At 38.1% G+C, this 18,651-nt stretch overlaps 1 protein-coding gene across 1 annotated transcript in view; it reads right to left on the bottom strand.

The window, feature by feature from the left end:
- The window catches only part of LOC145401612 (high affinity cAMP-specific and IBMX-insensitive 3',5'-cyclic phosphodiesterase 8A-like), a 125,502-nt gene that overhangs the window by 80,451 nt on the left and 26,400 nt on the right, over positions 1-18,651 (bottom strand). Inside the window, exon 2 of the mRNA XM_080273805.1 lies at positions 14,107-14,183. Within this exon, the coding sequence (XP_080129931.1) occupies positions 14,107-14,183 (77 nt within the window). The remainder of the gene's footprint in view (positions 1-14,106; positions 14,184-18,651) is intronic.

Consider the following 18,651-nt stretch of genomic DNA (forward strand, 5'->3'; position numbering starts at 1 on the left):
TCCGGACCTCCTTTCCCACCCTAGAGCAGGGTGAGGAGTAGAAATGTCCAGACAGCCCAAGTTTGCCCAATCCAACGTGCCACGCTTCCATTCGCTCATCATTCAAGCTCCCGGAATCCTGGCTCTATCTGATACCCCAGAAACTTTCACCACATTCTGTAGCTTCACATAAATGTAACCGATAGTGTCAAACCAAACACTATCACGTTAAAAAGGGGTGCCAGGTCCCTGATCACACACTTCTCACAACATTCATCCAGCCAGCTCGATCTCTTGTCAGTCCCCTAGCCTCATCGACTTCCATACCTTTCTTCCTCACACACTCATCCACCAAATCCCTCCACCTTCTCCTTGGCCTACCTCGCCTCCTCCCTCCGTCAAATGTGCTCTGACTGTTCCAATCATAAAAGTCTCCCCTAAGCTGAATAAAATCACCTGAAGATAAAATGAATTGTAAAAAAAATAAGACTGATGGGGTTAACAATGACTACATCTGTTATCTCCAGTTCCAAACGTCTTTCCTCTTATAAAATTGTCTGAAAGTAACATGAATAAAATAAAAATTGTCATTGGTGTGAAATTGTTTTGCTGTTAGATTAGGCTGTTTGGTTCATTTGCACATGCTAGTGTTTATTACAAAAGTCACATCTGGTTGGGTTGGGCTAGGCTAAGTTAGGTACCAAGTAAGGTTTGGTGTTACATTAGATTACACATGGTTACATCACGTTTTAGGTATGGTTGGGTCAGGTTAGGTATTAGGCAATGTGAAATTAATACTAGGTTAGATTAGGAATTAAGTGAGGTTTAATTTTTTTACTTGGAGTACTACAAATCTTCATGGGCATTGTGTGAACCTTGTCAAGCCCAGGCACTGGAGGACCAATTAGAAAGGGAAGTGGTTCTCCATTCGGATAATAAACAAATGAAACTCCCTTTCAAAACTTGTAGTAACAGCACCCACTGTCGCTGCCATTAAGTCACAGTAAGATGAACTTAGGTGTACAGAACTGGGACACAACAGAAAGCTCGCTTCTCACTACCCCAATAGGGAATACTTGGTAAGTGATATTATACTTGTTTCACCTTAACTTGGTCCAAGTTTTAATCCTTGTACAGCTTACTTTATGTAGCTCAGTGGCAGAATATTAACAGAGCTGAGCCAGCAGTGCCATATATTGCATTGGGCTGGATATTGCGATGACAGATAACTGAGAGTTTTTCATACTGCTCTCTGACATGCTTTTTTGATATCACTTTAAGGGTAAAGGCAATGGTGGGAGCAGATGCCATGAGGCACTTAGCCATGGTGCTCATCTCCGTAACTCTGGCCTTGGAGCCTGTGGTGGGTTTTTCACCCAATGTCCTGGGATACAAGGCCACTGCTTCATCCAGGTACCACAGTTACCCCCCTAGGTGTTGCTCTAGGTAGCCCACTCATTTTACCTACCAACCAACAAAGTCTTTTAATACAAGCTCACTGTTTTTTTGTTTGTTTTTTTTATTCAATTCTCTCACTGTGTGTGTGTGTGTGTGTGTGTGTGTGTGTGTGTGTGTGTGTGTGTGTGTATTTACCTGATTGCAGTATACAGGAATTGAGCAATGCTCGTGTCGTCCTGTCTCCACATCCACATTTATCAAGTCTACCTTTACACACATGAATGTTTTTCTCATGCACCACCTTTTCGTCTAAGTCATTCCACATACTTATGTATTTACCTAATACTGTATACCTAATTGTGATGTACAAGGAATGTGCTGTGCTCTTGGGTTTCCGTCGCTGTTTCTCAGTAAGTCAAATTTAGCTTTAAACTCGTTTAAATTTTTAGACTGGACAATCTCTTTGTCCAGGCTATTCCATAAGTCTATACTTCTGTAAGGAAAGCTATATTTCTTGATATCCTTCAAGCAGCTTGACTTTTTCAATTTCATTCCGTGTCCTCTTGTTGCTCTCTTATCCCATAAAAACAGATCTTCTTTGTCAATTTTATCAACTCCCACCATGGTCCTGAACACTGCAATCATGTCTCCCCTCTTTCTCCTTTCCTCTAAGGAAGGCAAATCCAGCTTTTCCAGCATCTCTCTGTATGACAGGTCTGCGAGACTGGGGACCATCTTGGTTGCTGTTCTTTGTATTCTCTCAATCTTGTTTATACCTTTCTTTTTGTGTGGGGACCACACTACCGCTGCATATTCTAACCTGGGGTGGATCATGGCCACTATCAATTTTTTCATCATCTCCTCATCCATATAATGAAATGCTACTCTTATGTTAGTCAAGAGTTTATAAGTCTCTTCAATTATCTTGTTAATGTGCTTTTCTGGTGACAAACTAGCTTGGACCAGCACTCTCAAATCTTTCTCTTCTCTCATTTTTGTGATTAATTCATTACCCAACACATAATTCAGTGATGGCCTCCTGGTACTTTTACCCATTTCCAATATTTTACATTTCTTTACATTAAATTTCATTTCCCACATCCGGCTCCATTCATATATCCTATCCAGATCCTCCTGCAGCATTTTACAATCCTCCTCAACCTCTACCTTCCTCAAGATCTTTACATCATCAGCAAACAGACTTGCATAACTGTTCACTCCATCTACCATATCATTTACGTAAATCAGGAATATTACTGGCGTCAACACCGAGCCTTGAGGGACTCCACTGTGTGTGTGTGTGTGTGTGTGTGTGTGTGTGTGTGTGTGTGTGTGTGTGTGTGTGTGTGTGTGTGTGTTCTTACCTAATTGTTCTTACCTAATTGTATCTTTACAGGAATGAGTCAAGCTCGTACTGTCCCGTGTCTTAGACCATATTTATCGTACATATCCTTAAATTTGTGAATTGTTTTGGCACACACTATTTTATTCGGTAGTGCATTCCATTGATCAATTGCTCTGTTTGGGAAACCGAATTTCCTTACATCTTTATCACCTCTCTTCTTATGCAGTTTTTTGCAGTGTCCTCTTGCTGATGCTTCTCCATATGTTTAGTAATCATTTATGTCTATTTTCTCCTTTCCTGATATGCACTTATATAGCATTATCATGTCACCTCTTTTCCTTCTCTCCTGTAGTGTTGGTAGATTCAGTTTATTTAGTCTTTCTTCGTAGCTTAGGTCCCTTAAGCTTGGTATCCATCTTGTAGCGGCCCTTTGAACTTTTTCGATCTTGTCTATATGTTTTTTGAGATGAGGACTCCAGACTACTGATGCATATTCCAGGGTTGGTCTAATGAATGATGTTATTATCCTTCTTAGCATGTCTTCATTTATGTATGTGAATGCTATTCTCATATTTGCAAGCAGTGTATACATGTTCCGTACCTTCTCGCTGATGTGGTCAGCCGGAGATAGTCTGTTATTGATAATCACACCTAGGTCTTTCTCTCTTTCTGATGTGTATAGGGTTTTATTTCCTAACTTATAATCCCAATCAGGTCTTTTTCCACTTTTACCAAACTTGATTACATGACACTTGTCCACATTGAATTCCATTTGCCATGTACTAATCCATTCATGAAGTTTATTTAATTCTTCTCGTAGCTCTTTACAAGAGTCTGTGTTAGTAATTCTCCTTTGTATTTTTGCATCATCTGCAAACATATTCAGATAGCTCTCATTTCCAGTGTTACTGTTTATATCATTTATATACACTAAGAACATGATTGGTACCAGCACTGAACCCTGTGGTACTCAACTAGTCATTTCTTTCCATGATGAGTAGTTTCCTCTTAGTACTGTCCTCATTTCTCTTTTTATGAGAATGTCTTGCATCCAACAAAACAGTGTGCCTCGAATTCCTCCTTGGTGGTACAGTTTCCATGAAAGTCTTTGGTGTGGTACTGTGTCAAAAGCTTTCTTGAAATCTAAATAGATACTGTCCACCCATCCTTCCCTTTCCTGTACTGTGTTTGTTACTCTGTCATAGTAGCTCAACAGATTAGTAACACATGATTTTCCTTTTCTGAAACCAAACTGTCTTTCTGTTATCATACTGTGTTCTTCTAGATGATTTACCCAAGCTTTTCTTATAAGTTTTTCTAATACCTTGCTTACAACACTGGTCAGTGATACTGGTCGGTAGTTGAGTGGATTTTGTCTATTTCCTTTCTTGAATAAGGGGACAATATTTGCTTTTTTCCAAATATCAGGTAGTTTACCTTGACTCAAGGATTTCTTGAAAATTAAAAATAATGGTTTACTTAACTCCTTTGCACATTCTCATAATACCCAACATGAAATTTCATCAGGACCACTTGCTTTTCCTCTGTCTAATCTACTTAACTCCTCCTGTATTACTTTTTCTGCTATTTGTATATCTGGTAGTATGTGTGGACATGCGTGTTCCACATAGTCCCTCTCAAAATTTTTTTCTTCTGTAAAAACTAATTGGAAATTCTTATTTAGTGCTTCACAAATATCTTCCTCTTGTGTATAAGTGATTCCCTCGTCCATAATGGATTGTATTATATCTTTTACTTTGGTTTTGCTTCTGATATAGCTGTAAAACAGCTTTGGTTGATCACTACTTTTATTTATTATATCCTCCTCAAACTGTTTTTGGGCTTCCCTCCTTATTTTCGTATAGTTGTTTCTTGCCTGTTTGTAATTATTATACGCCCTTTCACTATTGTGTCTTCTGTATCTGTTCCACAACAAATCTCTTCTTTCTTTTGATTTTTTACATTCTGTATTGAACCATTTCTGTATTTTCTTATCTGCTTCTTTGTGCTGTGGGATGTACTTCTGGACTCCTATTTCATAAAATTCACAAAAAATTTTATATACAGCATTTAAATCTTGTCCTCTAAGCTCATTTTCCCAATCAACTTCTAAGAAATACTTCTTTAGGTCTTGATAATTTCCCTTTTTATAGTTTAGGCTCTTTTTGTAACTGTCATTGCTGTTTACTATGTCATATGCTATCCTGAAGTTATAATTTAGTACTGCATGATCACTTTTGCCGAGTGGAGGGTGATACATTAAACTGTCAATATCATTTTCTTGCCTAGTAAATATTAGATCTAGCACTGAAGGTACATCAAGTCCTCTTTTTCTGGTGGTTTCCCTCACATGTTGCGTTAAGAAAAACTCTTGTACGAGATCCAGGAGCTTTTGCTCCCAACAGCTTTCTTGGCTATTTATATCTAGAGTATTCCAATTTATATTTGTATTGAAGTCCCCAGTTAGTATAATTCTTTCCAATTTCTCTTCCATTTTATGTAGCAATGATCTTATACTCTGAATTGTACTCTCTGCCAGGTCCTCATATTCGTCTCTTTCCCATGTGTTTGATCTGGGTGGCATGTACAAATTGGCTACAATTACTTTACCTTCAGATATGTCGATCTCTACTGCAATCAGTTCTACTTGTGATGGTATATCTAGTTTTATTTCCTTGACTTTTAGATTTTTCTTAGTTAATATTATAATTCCTCCTCCTTCTTTTAAATTTCTGTCTCTTCTCCATATATTGTGTTCCTCTATGTTTAATATGTCATTGGATATCCTTGGTGTTAATTTTGTTTCAGTAAGGCATATTATTTGTGGTTCATTTTCTCTGACATAATCATTCATCTCTAGTAATTTAGATACCATTCCATCCACATTTGAGTACATCAACTTTATCATCTTGTTTATATACTTGTCATGACATGGTTCTACTACCTTCCTCCTTTTTCTTCCATCCTGTTTGTGTACCACTTTTGTACCTGCAATCCTATTACTTTGTAAAAAAATTTCTTCTTCTCCTCTTCTGATCTTCCCTCATTTTTTTTTTTTTTGCTTCCTCCCTTTTCTCTTTCAGTAATTCCAGTTCCTCTTGTGTTAGGCATCTTTTTATCCATACATTTTTGAACTCCTCTTTTTCCATAAGATTCTTTGCATTTTTTAGTAACTCTTCCACAGTGTTTACACTCTGGAAAGTCATCTTTAGAGGTCTTGTCTTGCTTTTCTCGTATTTCCCTAACCTTTTGTGTTCCTCTATGTCTTTACTACAGATTTCCTCTGATACTTCTTTCAGTAAGCTCATTACATTTGCCATCTCCTTTTTGTCTCCTGTGATCTTGTTTTTAACTTCTTCCTCTTCTGTACCAGTGATTACTATTGATTTGTTTATCTCTGCTGAATCTCTGACTAACTTTGGATTGTTTTGGATTATTCTTTTCACTTCCTTTTTAATGCTTTTTTCCTCCACCCTTGTTTCTAAGTCTTTCTTTACTTTCACCATTTCAGCATACGTGGTTTCTACATCATTTTTGTAACTTTGCACAGCTTCATTCACCTGTGTTATCTTCTCCTCAATATCACTGCTCTGGTCCATAAGACTGCTTGCTTGCCTAATTGTCTCTGTGTCATTTTTGAACTCTTCCATAACACTCTCGTGACTGACTACTGTACTTGCCATTTCACTCACTTTCTTCCTAAGCGTACTCAATTCCACTGTTAGTTCACTGATGGTTGTGTCTTTCTTATTGGCCTCCCTTCCTAGTTTTTCTATCTCTTCCTTTTGCAAGTGCATTTGCTTCTTTATTTCATCAATTTCATTTTTGAAAGCCATTTCTAGTTTGTGTACACGTTCAACCAGTCTATTGTGAGTCTCCACTTCAACCAGTTCTTGGTAGAAATCATCATTTTGCTTTTTACTTTTATCCCTTTTCTTTTCCAAATTTGTTTTACTGAAGTATGTATCCATTTTACAATACTAAAAGAACAAAGTATGTACTTACAGAGTATGTACACTTTCCCCGTGTTGCTGTAGTCTAAACAAACCCAGCTGACTCAGCGCATTTTATTTTCCTCGTGGTTCATGTTCTGTTGAACCAGTCTTGTTTCAACTTATTATTTTTTCCCTTTTAATAATGAAAAATCATTTAGTCTAACCTGGTACAGAGCTTGACTCATTCAAAGACACTAATTTAGGTAATGCCACTGGCCGTGTTGTTTCGGTACGGAGCGCCGATGTCGCACGTCTACATCCGATGACTCCCTCTGTGTGTGTGTGTGTGTGTGTGTGTGTGTGTGTGTGTGTGTAATGCAGCTACATTATGCTATTCCACACCAACGGTATAGGCCTCAAGACACGTTTGTTTTCATGTGACGAACCTGGGCCACTTCCACAATGTCTATCTATAAACCTAGGCTGCTTCCTCCAAGGAAATATAAATATGATATTGTGGTTAAAGGAACTTCGATGAGCTTTAGCTACAGGGTGATGAGTCTCCTTGGTTCATACACTCCTTTCACCTTAACTTGGCCCAGATTTTCGTCCTTTTTAAACTTGTTCCTGTAGCTCAATAGGGCAGAACACAATTTAATGGCTCTATAACCTTTCCAGTGTACTTGTTCATGATTAGCACTACATTCTTCATTAATCCACTCATTTACTATACTCTTTTCATTTTAACCTGGCCTAGATTATATTTCATTTTATTTATTTATGTACCGGTACTCATTTTTTGCTTATTTCACATAGCTAAATAGCTGAATAAGATAATGCTATGGCTTGACATTCCTTCCGCAGCACTTCTTCATGACTAGTGTCATACTGTAGTGTTAATATCTTGTTACAGCTCTGCATTCACAAGGGCGAGAGAGCAATTTAGTCCAAGTTAGAGTAAAATATAGATCAAGTTAAAGTAAAAAGAATATTGATCAAGTTAGGGAAAACATATTGATAGAGTTCAGAGAAAAAATACTGATCAAGTCAGAGTAAAAATACTGATCAACTTAAGTGTAAAAATGTTGCTTAAGTTAGAGTGAAAATATTGATCGAGTTAGAGTGAAAATATTGATCAAGTCAGAGAAAAAAGAATACTGATCAGGTTAGAAAAAATACTGATCAAAATAGAGAAAAAATGTTGATCAAGTTAAAGAAAAAATACTGCTCACATCAGAGTAAAAATATATCAAGTTTGTGTAAAAACCATGTAAAGACTTGTGCTAAGGTGGATCTGGTAGAGACAAGACTTAATATTAAAATACGTCGAGTGAAGGACTTAATCATCTGACCCTGTACTCTTTTCACTCTAATTTGGCCTAAAACTGCTGTCTTTCCATCCTGAATGCTGAGTTATGACAACGATATATGCTAGAAAATGGTGCTAATCACGAAGCAGTGCTACGGAAGGGATGCAGAGCTGTAGTAGTCTTATTCTGCCACTAAGCTTTGAGAAATAAGTAACAAAAGGACGAATATCTAGGCCAAGTCTGAGTAAAAAGAGTATGACACAAAGTATGCCATTGTACTGAAGGAGTAGCCCACATTTTGGGAACATTTAATGGCTGATGATGATGATGATGACGATGATGTATAATCTGATTGGAAAACTGAATGAATCCCTAATCAACTGAATGACTGATCACCTGACTGACTGACTTGCGAAAGAGTGACCAACAAACTGAATCACTGATCATCCGATTGACTGGCTGGAGAAAGAGTGATCAACAAACTGAATGACTGACTGAACTGCTGACTGGTGACTGACTGAATGATTTAACTGACAAACTCAATCACTCCCTCCCTCTCTCACCAAGTTACTGTACTGCCTTGAAGACTGGGGTCCAGGTCTAATGGGAGAGGCGTTAGGAAATGAAATCTTGCACAAAGACAGACTTCACTAAACAGCAGGTTTCAGGCAGGATGGGATTCCCAAGAGCCATTCCCCATGGGGGGCAGTCCTTGGAGGGTTACACCCAAAACCTACAGGCACAGCCATTTTCTGACCTAGAAACATGGTGGCTCAGTGGTAGAGTGCCTAATCCTGGACCAAAGAGTTGTAAGTTCACGCAGCAAAGCTGCCATGCTGGAAGAGGCAGCACTCTCCTATCACCTAGCTGGTTGTAGCAGCCATGGCTCCGTGGGTTAGAGAGTTCTGATTGAAGGGTCGGAGGGTTGAGTCCATCTAAGGGTCACTGGTGGACATCAGGAAGGGTATCTGGCCATAAAGTGCTACACACTCCAAAACCTAAGTGCTCTACCCAGGGGCAATGCCTTAGCCCTTATCGACCCATGGGGGTGGGGGGCTTAGTTTTCAACCAAGGAATATAAAATTTTGAACATTGGTAGGCATTTACCCTGGCCATGTTTTAGGCATGGTGGTACACCACCCAAGATGGGCCAGGGAAAGCTCCCATGAAGAACAATGCCATACTTTGTACATTGGCACACATGATTTTACACAGTAACAGATGTTCACCCGGACCAAAGTTTAATGAGGGTGGAATCCCCAGGGTTCATCCTTCCACCTCCCCCATATTTTTTTTTCCCCTCCTTTTACAATACTGCAAAGGTGGCTGCAGCTATCAAAGAAGTCCTATGTCTTATTTTTGCAGGCTTCTACCCTTTGGTTCTTTCTTTTTCTATAAGTAAATGTAATTAAAGCTCAAGAGAAGCAATAAGTGAGTGGGTGGCGTGGTATCCAGTGATGGTGCAATAACTGGTGTATGAGAGAGGGGGGTGTGAGCTGGGAGCAGGGCAATGAAATGGCGGGGGACAGGATGACATGGAGGCGATTTGTTTGTGGCCACCCCTTATGGGATTGAGGCATCTGGCAATAGATAGATAGATGTGTGTGATGTGACCCCGACACTTCCAGGTTGAACATAAATATAGCCGTGTCACCCACCACACCATGCAACTTGGATGTCTCAGGTTGCAATATTGACTCTCTGGCCTACTGACTTCCTCACTCACTGACTCACTGACAAATTAACTGCTTACCCAACTAGCTGACTGACTGACTGACTGACTGACAAATTAACTGCTTACCCAACTAGCTGACTGACTGACTGACAAATTAACTGCTTACCCAACTAGCTGACTGACTGACTGACAAATTAACTGCTTACCCAACTAGCTGACTGACTGACAAATGAACTGCTTACCCAACTAACCGACTGACTGACTGACTGACAAATTAACTACTTTCCCAACTAGCTGACTGACTGACAAATTAACTGCTTATTCAACTAGCTGACTGACTGACTGACTGACAAATTAACTGCTTACCCAACTAGCTGACTGACTGACTGGGAAATTAACTGCTTACCCAACTAGCTGACTGACTGACAAATTAACTGCATACCCACCTAGCTAACTGACTGACTGACTAACTGACTTTAACTGCTTACCCAACTACCTGACTGACTGACAAATTAACTGCATACCCACCTAGCTAACTGACTGACTGACTGACTAACTGACAAATTAACTGCCTACCCAACTAGCTGACTGACAGACTGACTGGCTGAGCAACATAATACAGTTCTTTCACCTTAACCTGGTCCAGATTTTCGCTCTTTTGCAAATTATTCCATGCAGGTCAGTGCCGGACAGACTGTACTGAGGCATTCCAAGGCATTTCTTCGTGACTAGCATCATATTCCAGTGTTAATCTATTGCTACAACTCGGCATTCACGATGGAGAGAGAGCAAGTTTCTGCCACGTTAAAATAAAGGATAGAGTCTTGTAGCAAAACTATATTCTGTTCACTTTAACTTGGCCTAAATTGCAAACTACCCATCTTCAATGCTGAGTTGTAACGGCATATTAACACTAAGATATCATGCTAGTCACGAAGAAGTGCTATGGAATGGTTATAGAGTCATAGCATTGTCTCTTTCTACCATATTTACAACAGAATACAATGCTAGTCACAAAGAAGTGCTATGGAAGGGATGCAAAGCCATAGCATTGTCTTCTGCCACTGAGCTACATGAAACAAGCTGCAAAAGGATGAAAATCTGGGCCAAATCAAGGTGAATGGACTAAAATACCACTACATGGCAGCCCTAGCACGTATTCATTATAGTGTATGAAATAAAATCGATTGGCATTTGCTGGACAATGGTATTAGGTTAATGTGAACAGCAGTAACACACTCACGCTCCTATGATTCACTCTCAGATGAACAAGATCACATGTCAACTATGGAATCTTGTTTTGTTTTGTTTTAATGCAAGGAACAAGGAACCAAAAGCCACAAGACTGCAAGATTGTTCCCTCCAAGAAAAAATAAAAACTAGGGAAAGCCAAATTCAAGATCCGTTCATTTCGAGATGCCTGGACACACTGCGTTTAAAAGACTGGAGGTCATAGGCAGTAGGAAATACAGAGGAAGACAGTTCCAGAGTTGACCTGCTGCACAGCTGTAGGACTGAGAATAATGGTTAACTCTGGCATCTATCTAATCTCTGGAATACCATCTATCTATTTATTTATATATCCATTCATCCATCCATCTATCTATCAATCTTCCTATCTATATATTGCCAGTCACTTTAATTCTGTAAGGGACGGCTACAAACAAATCACCTCCACGTCACCCTGTACCCTGCCATTTGGCCGCCCTTCTTCGAACACATGCCTCTCGTATATCTCTCCACTCCATCCCTCCATCTCCCCCTTCACCTCACTCTTAAACACTCTCTTAGTCAGTCTCTCATTTTCCATCCTCTCCACATGGTCACATAGTACACAGGAATATATGCCAACCATGGGAGAGTTAGTATACAAATGGTAACATGTGAAGGTATAGTCGTGGTCATAAATAATCACCTATACTCCTGTACCCCGTGCTCCAGGCTTGCTCCTTTATGCGCGGCAAGTCACACTGGAGTAAGAGGGACTGAGAGGGAGGGGCCAGAGAGAGAAGGAAAAGTGGGTGGGAGGATGAATGATGGTGCTGGGATGGAGTGATGGAGGGGAGGAGGGGAGGTAGGGGAAGAAGACTGAAATGCGAAGTGGTGGCCACATAATTTGTCCACAATCCTTCATTCAGAGCATGATATAAAGGAGTTAATATTCGGTAGATAATGCTGCACTACACCTTGTATACTGGCATCAGATAACAAGCTTAAAATAGGTGGTGATATCAAGGGCTGGCTTGTGTGAGAAACATACTGACGTGACTGATCAAATATTAGTGCAGAAGCTACGAGACTGTGTAGGCCCAGATTGTCAAGGCGTGGAAGCCAAAGAACGAGAGGACATGGGCCCGCCTTCTTCAGCATAGCAATGAAGAGTAGGAGCTCTTCAGACGAAACCAGCAAAACATCAACTACATCGTTTCCCCGGTCGCGCGACAACTGCAAGTGGTTATTGAGGCAGGACGCTACTGGACTACTTACTAAGGCTTTCCTGGTTGCTTTGGCTTGACCAATTTCGATAAACAGTGGCACAGATATATTTTTGGAGTGTGGGCAGGATTTGTTTCATTTCCCTTCTATCAGTCTAAGAGAGATACCGTTATTATATCCACCCAGGCGCACAGACATCAAATTTATTTACCTTTTAAGTACAATTATTTTAAATAGTCCTTTCATATAGAGATGCCGTAAAATAGCAGACATGATGGTGACTGTATATAGGGAGTGTATACCGAGAGGATGATCATATATACTGTGAACACGGCCATGTCAAAGGTTGCATATGGTATTTCGTTCCAAACATTAATTATATATATATAACGGTAGAGGACATTTCTTACACAAACATTACGGAAGTCAAAGCCTAAACCAGATTCCATTCTGCGTCCGAAGTCAAAATACACGGATAAACACAAATATCTGGCTCCGCACTAATGTTTGATCTGTCACGTCAGTATATTTCTCTAACAAGCCAACCCTTGATATCAGCACTTTCAAGCTTGTTATCTGACGCAGCTATACAAGGTGTAATGCAGCATTATCTACAGCATATTAACTCCTTTATATCATGCCTTGAATAGACAAATTATGTGACCACCACTTCGCATTTCATTCTCCCTTCCCTCCCTCCCCTCCCTCACCCCACCCCAGATCCATCACTCGTCCCCCCACCCACCTTTCCTTCTTTCTCTGGCCCCTCCCCCTCAGCCCCCTCTTACTCCAGTGTGTCTAGCCGCGCATAAAGGAGCCAGCCTGAGGCACGGGGTACAGGAGGATAGGTGATTATTTATGACCACGGCTGTACGTGGCACATTGGAGTATATGGACTATCTAAAAGCTCCCTAGCACCTCTTCCCTAGCGATTAATTTTTGGCTATGGCTGGTTAATATCCATCTGTACGTTATTTATGCAGAGTATGGCGATACTGGAAGGATTTATATATCACAGAAAAGGGCATTAAGGTGTAATAAACAAAATAAAATCGCTCAAGAAAAGGTGTTACGGAGCTTTCTTAACTGAGGAGAATAAGGACCATTGACTGATCTGGACATCTATCAATACACATCATCTACTGACTTACTGACTGATCAAACTAAACGGGTCATCAAACAATAAAATAAACTACTGAACTGACTGAACTTAATGTATTTACTTCATTGACTGAACTTTCTGAAACAATTAGCTGAATTGACTGAAAACTTACTGAAACGACAACTTACTGAACTGACTGAACTTACTGAATTAAATGAACTGACTGAACTGACTGGGTCTACTGAACTGACTGAATTGACTAAACTTACTGAATTGACTGATCATACTGAATTAACTGAACTGACTGAACTTCCTGAATTGACTGAACTTACTGAATTGGCTGAACTTACTGAATTGACTGAACTGACTGAACTTACCGAATTGACTGAACTTACTGAATTGACTGAACTGACTGAACTTACCGAATTGACTGAACTTACTGAATTAAATGAACTAACTGAACTGACTGAATTGACTGAACTTACTGAATTAAATGAACTTACTGAATTGACTGAACTTACTGAATTGACGAAACTTACTGAATTGACTGAACTTACTGAATTAAATGAACTTACTGAATTGACTGAATTGACTGAACTTACTGAATTGACGAAACTTACTGAATTGACTGAACTTACTGAATTGACTGAACTTACTGAATTGACTGAACTTACTGAATTAAATGAACTTACTGAATTGACTGAATTGACTGAACTTACTGAATTGACGAAACTTACTGAATTGACTGAACTGACTGAATTAAATGAACTTACTGAACTGACTGAATTGACTGAACTTACTGAATTGACGAAACTTACTGAATTGACTGAACTGACTGAACTTACTGAACTTCCTAAATTCGCTGAACTTACTGAACTGGCTGAATTGACTGGACCGACTGAACTTATTTGACGGAGTGGACATACCTGGGGTGGGGCGGGGCGGTCCCAGGCCTGCGGACATCCGGGCCGGGCGGGTCCAACTTGGTTCCTCCCAGATGGACCTGTGGACATGGAGACACTTTTAGGACATTTTAGGACATTTGGGGATAATTTTATACTTTAGGGACATTTTAAGATATTTTAGGACATTTCAGGGCAATTTTTCATATTTTAGGACATTCTTGAATACTTTAGGACATTTTTGGGATATTTTAGGACATCTTTTATTACAGGAAATTTCCGGATATTTTAGGAGTTTAGGATCTTTTATATTTTTGGACATTTAGGACATTTTTTTTATACTTCAGGACATTTTTTATATTTTAGGACATTTTTAGGCCATTTTTTGATATTTTAGGACATTTTTATATTTTAATGGCATTTTTTTTTTTTTTTTACATTTTTAGATGTTTTAGGAGATTTTTGGACATTTTTTTTTTATATTTCAGGACATTTGTTGGATACTTTCGGCCATTTTTATATTTTAGGACATTTCAAGACATTTTTAAATTTTAGGACATTTTTGGATATATTATTTTTAGGACATTTTTGGATATTTTCATATTTTCAGACTTTTAGGACATTGGACACGGCTTTGTTTCTTTTTTTTATTGATATTTCTTTGATGGAGTGGAAAGGCATATGAGAGAGGGGGGTGTGAGCTGAGGAGGGAGGGGGGGGCAGCAGAATGGCAGGGGACAGGGCGACATGGAGGAGATTTGTTTGTGGTCACCCATTACGGGATTAAGACGTCTGGCTGTAGATAGAAAGATAGATAGATAGACAGACAGACAGATAGATGCACAGACAGACAGATAGGCTGAGAGAGAGAGAGAGAGAGAGAGAGAGAGTGTGTGTGTGTGTGGGGGGGAGAGAGAGAGAGAGAGAGAGAGAGAGAGAGAGCGGGTGTGTGTGGGGGGAGAGAGAGAGAGAGAGAGAGAGAGAGAGAGCATATAAACAACTATAAACCTATAAACACACACACACACACACACACACACACACACACACACAGCGCCTCACAGATTCATTAGATATAAAACCGGAATAATTTCAGTTTCTCTCTCTCTCTCTCTCTCTCTCCATTCACATAAATGTACGGTAACTCGCTCTCAAATGAAGCTCTTGAAACGTTAAAATTCTCTCTCTCTCTCTCTCTCTCTCTCTCTCTCTCTCTCCAAGTTAATTTTCCTCCCACAGCCGCCATGACAGTTGCATTTTAAAAGCCACCCGAGTATTTTTTTTTTTTTCCGCCATTTTCTCGGCAGTCCCAGAGGACGCATTCGAGGCTGGGTGATATTTATAGCACTGGAGCGGAACCTGTTGCCTTGTTTTACTGGCGAGAACAGGGAGTGTGAAGACTTTTATCGTGAATTCTTCTAAAACAAAACTTAAGCTGTCTGACAGTAGGACGATAAAATGATAAATAATAGCAGTTTCTAATGCCTTTTTATCATCTTTTTTGATTTTTACTACAGGCATAAATCTTCTAATAAATACACAAATAAATAAATATATAAAATAATAATTGTCGTTTTGTGTGAAGACTTTTATCGTGAATTCTTCCCAAATAAACCTAAGTTGTTTGGAGGTAAGAGGGTAAAATGATAAATAATAACAGTTTCGAATGCCTATGTTTCCTTCCCTTTTGTTTGGTTTTCGTTTTTTTACAGGCACAAATCTTTTCCTAATAAATACACAAATAAATAAATATATAAATAAAATAATTGTCGTTTCGAATGCCTGTTTATACACAAATAAGTAAATATATAAATAAAATAAATGTCGTTTCGATTGCCTGTTTCTCTTATTCTTCCTTCTTTGATTGTTTTTTCTTTAATTTACACACAAATCTTTTCCTATACACTGTACATCTCACTCCTTCACCTAAAAACATTATTTATCCGTCAGTCTGTTACAGCAGAGGGTCGCCTTCTCGTGATGGCACTGTGTGGCTCAATGGCCTGATTATACAAACGTCCCTCAACTCCCTTCTTATTCCCCGAAAGGAGGATGGTGGACTGCAAAAGGAAGCATAAGCCTACAGTCCATCGGGTTCACTTACAGATGAATCTGGGGATGCAACTACTACTACTACTACAACTACTACCAGTAATAATAATAATAATAATAATAACAATAATAATAATAATAATGCAACTAGTTACTATTCATCTATCTAACTACTGTATCTATCTGCTCACCCTTAAGCGCAAAGCAGCAGCAGAGAAAATCCATCTCTTCATAATCGTGCTAAAAATTTTCCTGAATGTCCAACAATTTTATAAACCTATATATACATATATATACACAATTTGTTTCCTCACATCTTAGGCTCATACGGGTCTACGTTTCTATTGTATTGGGTTTCTTTAATTTCTCACTGCTATTTCTAATTTCTTGTTTTAATTCCTGAACTTTAATTTTTCATTTTCTTTAGTTTAATTTTTTTATTGAATTTCTCATGTCTCTTTAATTTCTACAGTTTCCTTAATTTCTGAGTACTTTCTTCAATTCTCACTTCTTGCTTCAATTTGTAACTTCCTGTTTTAACTTTTAAATTTTAATTTCTAACTCTTTCTCTACTTTCTCACTTTTAATTTCTAAACTTTTTCTTTAATTTCTCACTTTTAAATTTCCAAGTTTTCTTAATTTCTGAATTTTTAATTTCTCACTCCTTTCTTTAATCTTTAACTCTTTACTCTCTCACTTCTTAAATTATCACTTTTCTCACTTTTTTTTAGCCTTTTTTCTTTAAATTCTGACTTTACTCTGTTCTCTCACTTTTTTTAGCCTTTTTTCTTTAAATTCTGACTTTACTCTGTTCTTTATTTTTTTACTTTAATTTCTCCCTTTCTTTAATTTCTCACATTTTGTTTATTCCCCACTTCTTGCTCTCTCTCATCCTCGGTCTGACTGAAAATTTTCTTTATTATCCACTTTTATTTATTTTTCACATTATCTCATACAACTGAGTCAGATTTCTTAAAACAAATATGAGTTTCTTTATTTTTCTCAATTTTTCACACATTTTTTCTCAATTTTCCACTCACCTTTTCACTCATTTTCTCACTTTTGCTCATTTTTCACTAATTTTCTCATTTATTTTCTCACTTTTCCACTAATTTTCTCACTTTTGTTCATTTTTCACTAATTTTCTCATTTATTTTCTCACTTTTTCACTAATTTTCTCATTTATTTTCTCACTTTTTCACTAATTTTCTCATTTATTTTCTCACTTTTTCACTAATTTTCTCACTTATTCTCTCACTTTTTTTGCTAATTTTCTCATTTATTTTCTCACTTTTTCACTAATTTTCTCATTTATTTTCTCACTTTTTTTGCTAATTTTCTCACTTTTGCTCATTTTCTCACTTTTTCACTAATTTTTATTTTCACACTTTCTCAGCAATTTTTTTTTATGGCTTCCTGTTTTTATTGTCACACTTTCTCACATCAGTAACTTTTTTTATGGCGTCCTGTCTTTATTTTCACACTTTCTCACATCAGTAACTTTCTTTATGGCTTCCTGTTTTTATTGTCACACTTTCTCACATCAGTAACTTTTTTTATGGCGTCCTGTTTTTATTTTCACACTTTCTCACATCAGTAACTTTCTTTATGGCTTCCTGTCTTTATTTTCACACTTTCTCACATCAGTAACTTTCTTTATGGCTTCCTGTCTTTATTTTCACACTTTCTCACATCAGTAACTTCTCTTATGGCTTCCTGTTAATATTTTCACACTTTCTCACATTAGTAACTTTTCTTTTATGGCGTCCTGTTTTTATTTTCACACTCTTTCACATCAACACCTTTTCTTAATGGCGTCCTATTTTCTTTCACATCTTTTCCTCTCATGCTAACTTTTAAAAATGGCTTTAAAAAATATTTCAAAATATTTCAAAAATCCAATGTAACGATTTCACATAGTCTTCAGAATTTCAACATTTTCACTTCCCCCCCCAAAAAAAAAATAAAAAATAAAAAATAAAAAAGGGAATATATATACTTTTTCTGCTCCTATTTTTCCTTCACATCTAGGACTGTCATTTTCCTTACATCTGAAGAAATTTTGTCTTTTTAAAAATTATATATAATTATTTTTAACTTATATTCTTGGCATATATTTGTTTTTATATTTACTTTAAAAATGTTTACTTAGAGAGACAGAGAGAGAGAGAGAGGTAAATATGGGCCACACTGTTGATTCCAGAATTTCGTGTGTGTGTGTGTGTGTGTAACTGGAAAGCATTAATAATAAGTAGTGACACGAGGGACGATACAGACGTGTGTGTGTGTGTGTGTGTGTGTGTGTGTGTGTGTGTGTGTGTGTGTGTGTTTAACTGGAAAACATTAAGTAGTGACACGAGGGACGATACAGACGTGTGTGTGTGTGTGTGTGTGTGTGTGTGTGTGTGTGTGTGTGGAAAGCATTAATAGTCAGTTGTGACACGAGGGACGACAGAGACGTGTGTGTGTGTGTGTGTGTGTGTGTGTGTGTGTGTGTGTGTGTGTGTGTGTGTGTGT

Source organism: Coenobita brevimanus, chromosome 56, assembly GCF_032717465.1.
Source record: "Coenobita brevimanus isolate Jiangsu-jjx chromosome 56, ASM3271746v2, whole genome shotgun sequence".
Lineage (NCBI taxonomy): Eukaryota > Metazoa > Arthropoda > Malacostraca > Decapoda > Coenobitidae > Coenobita > Coenobita brevimanus.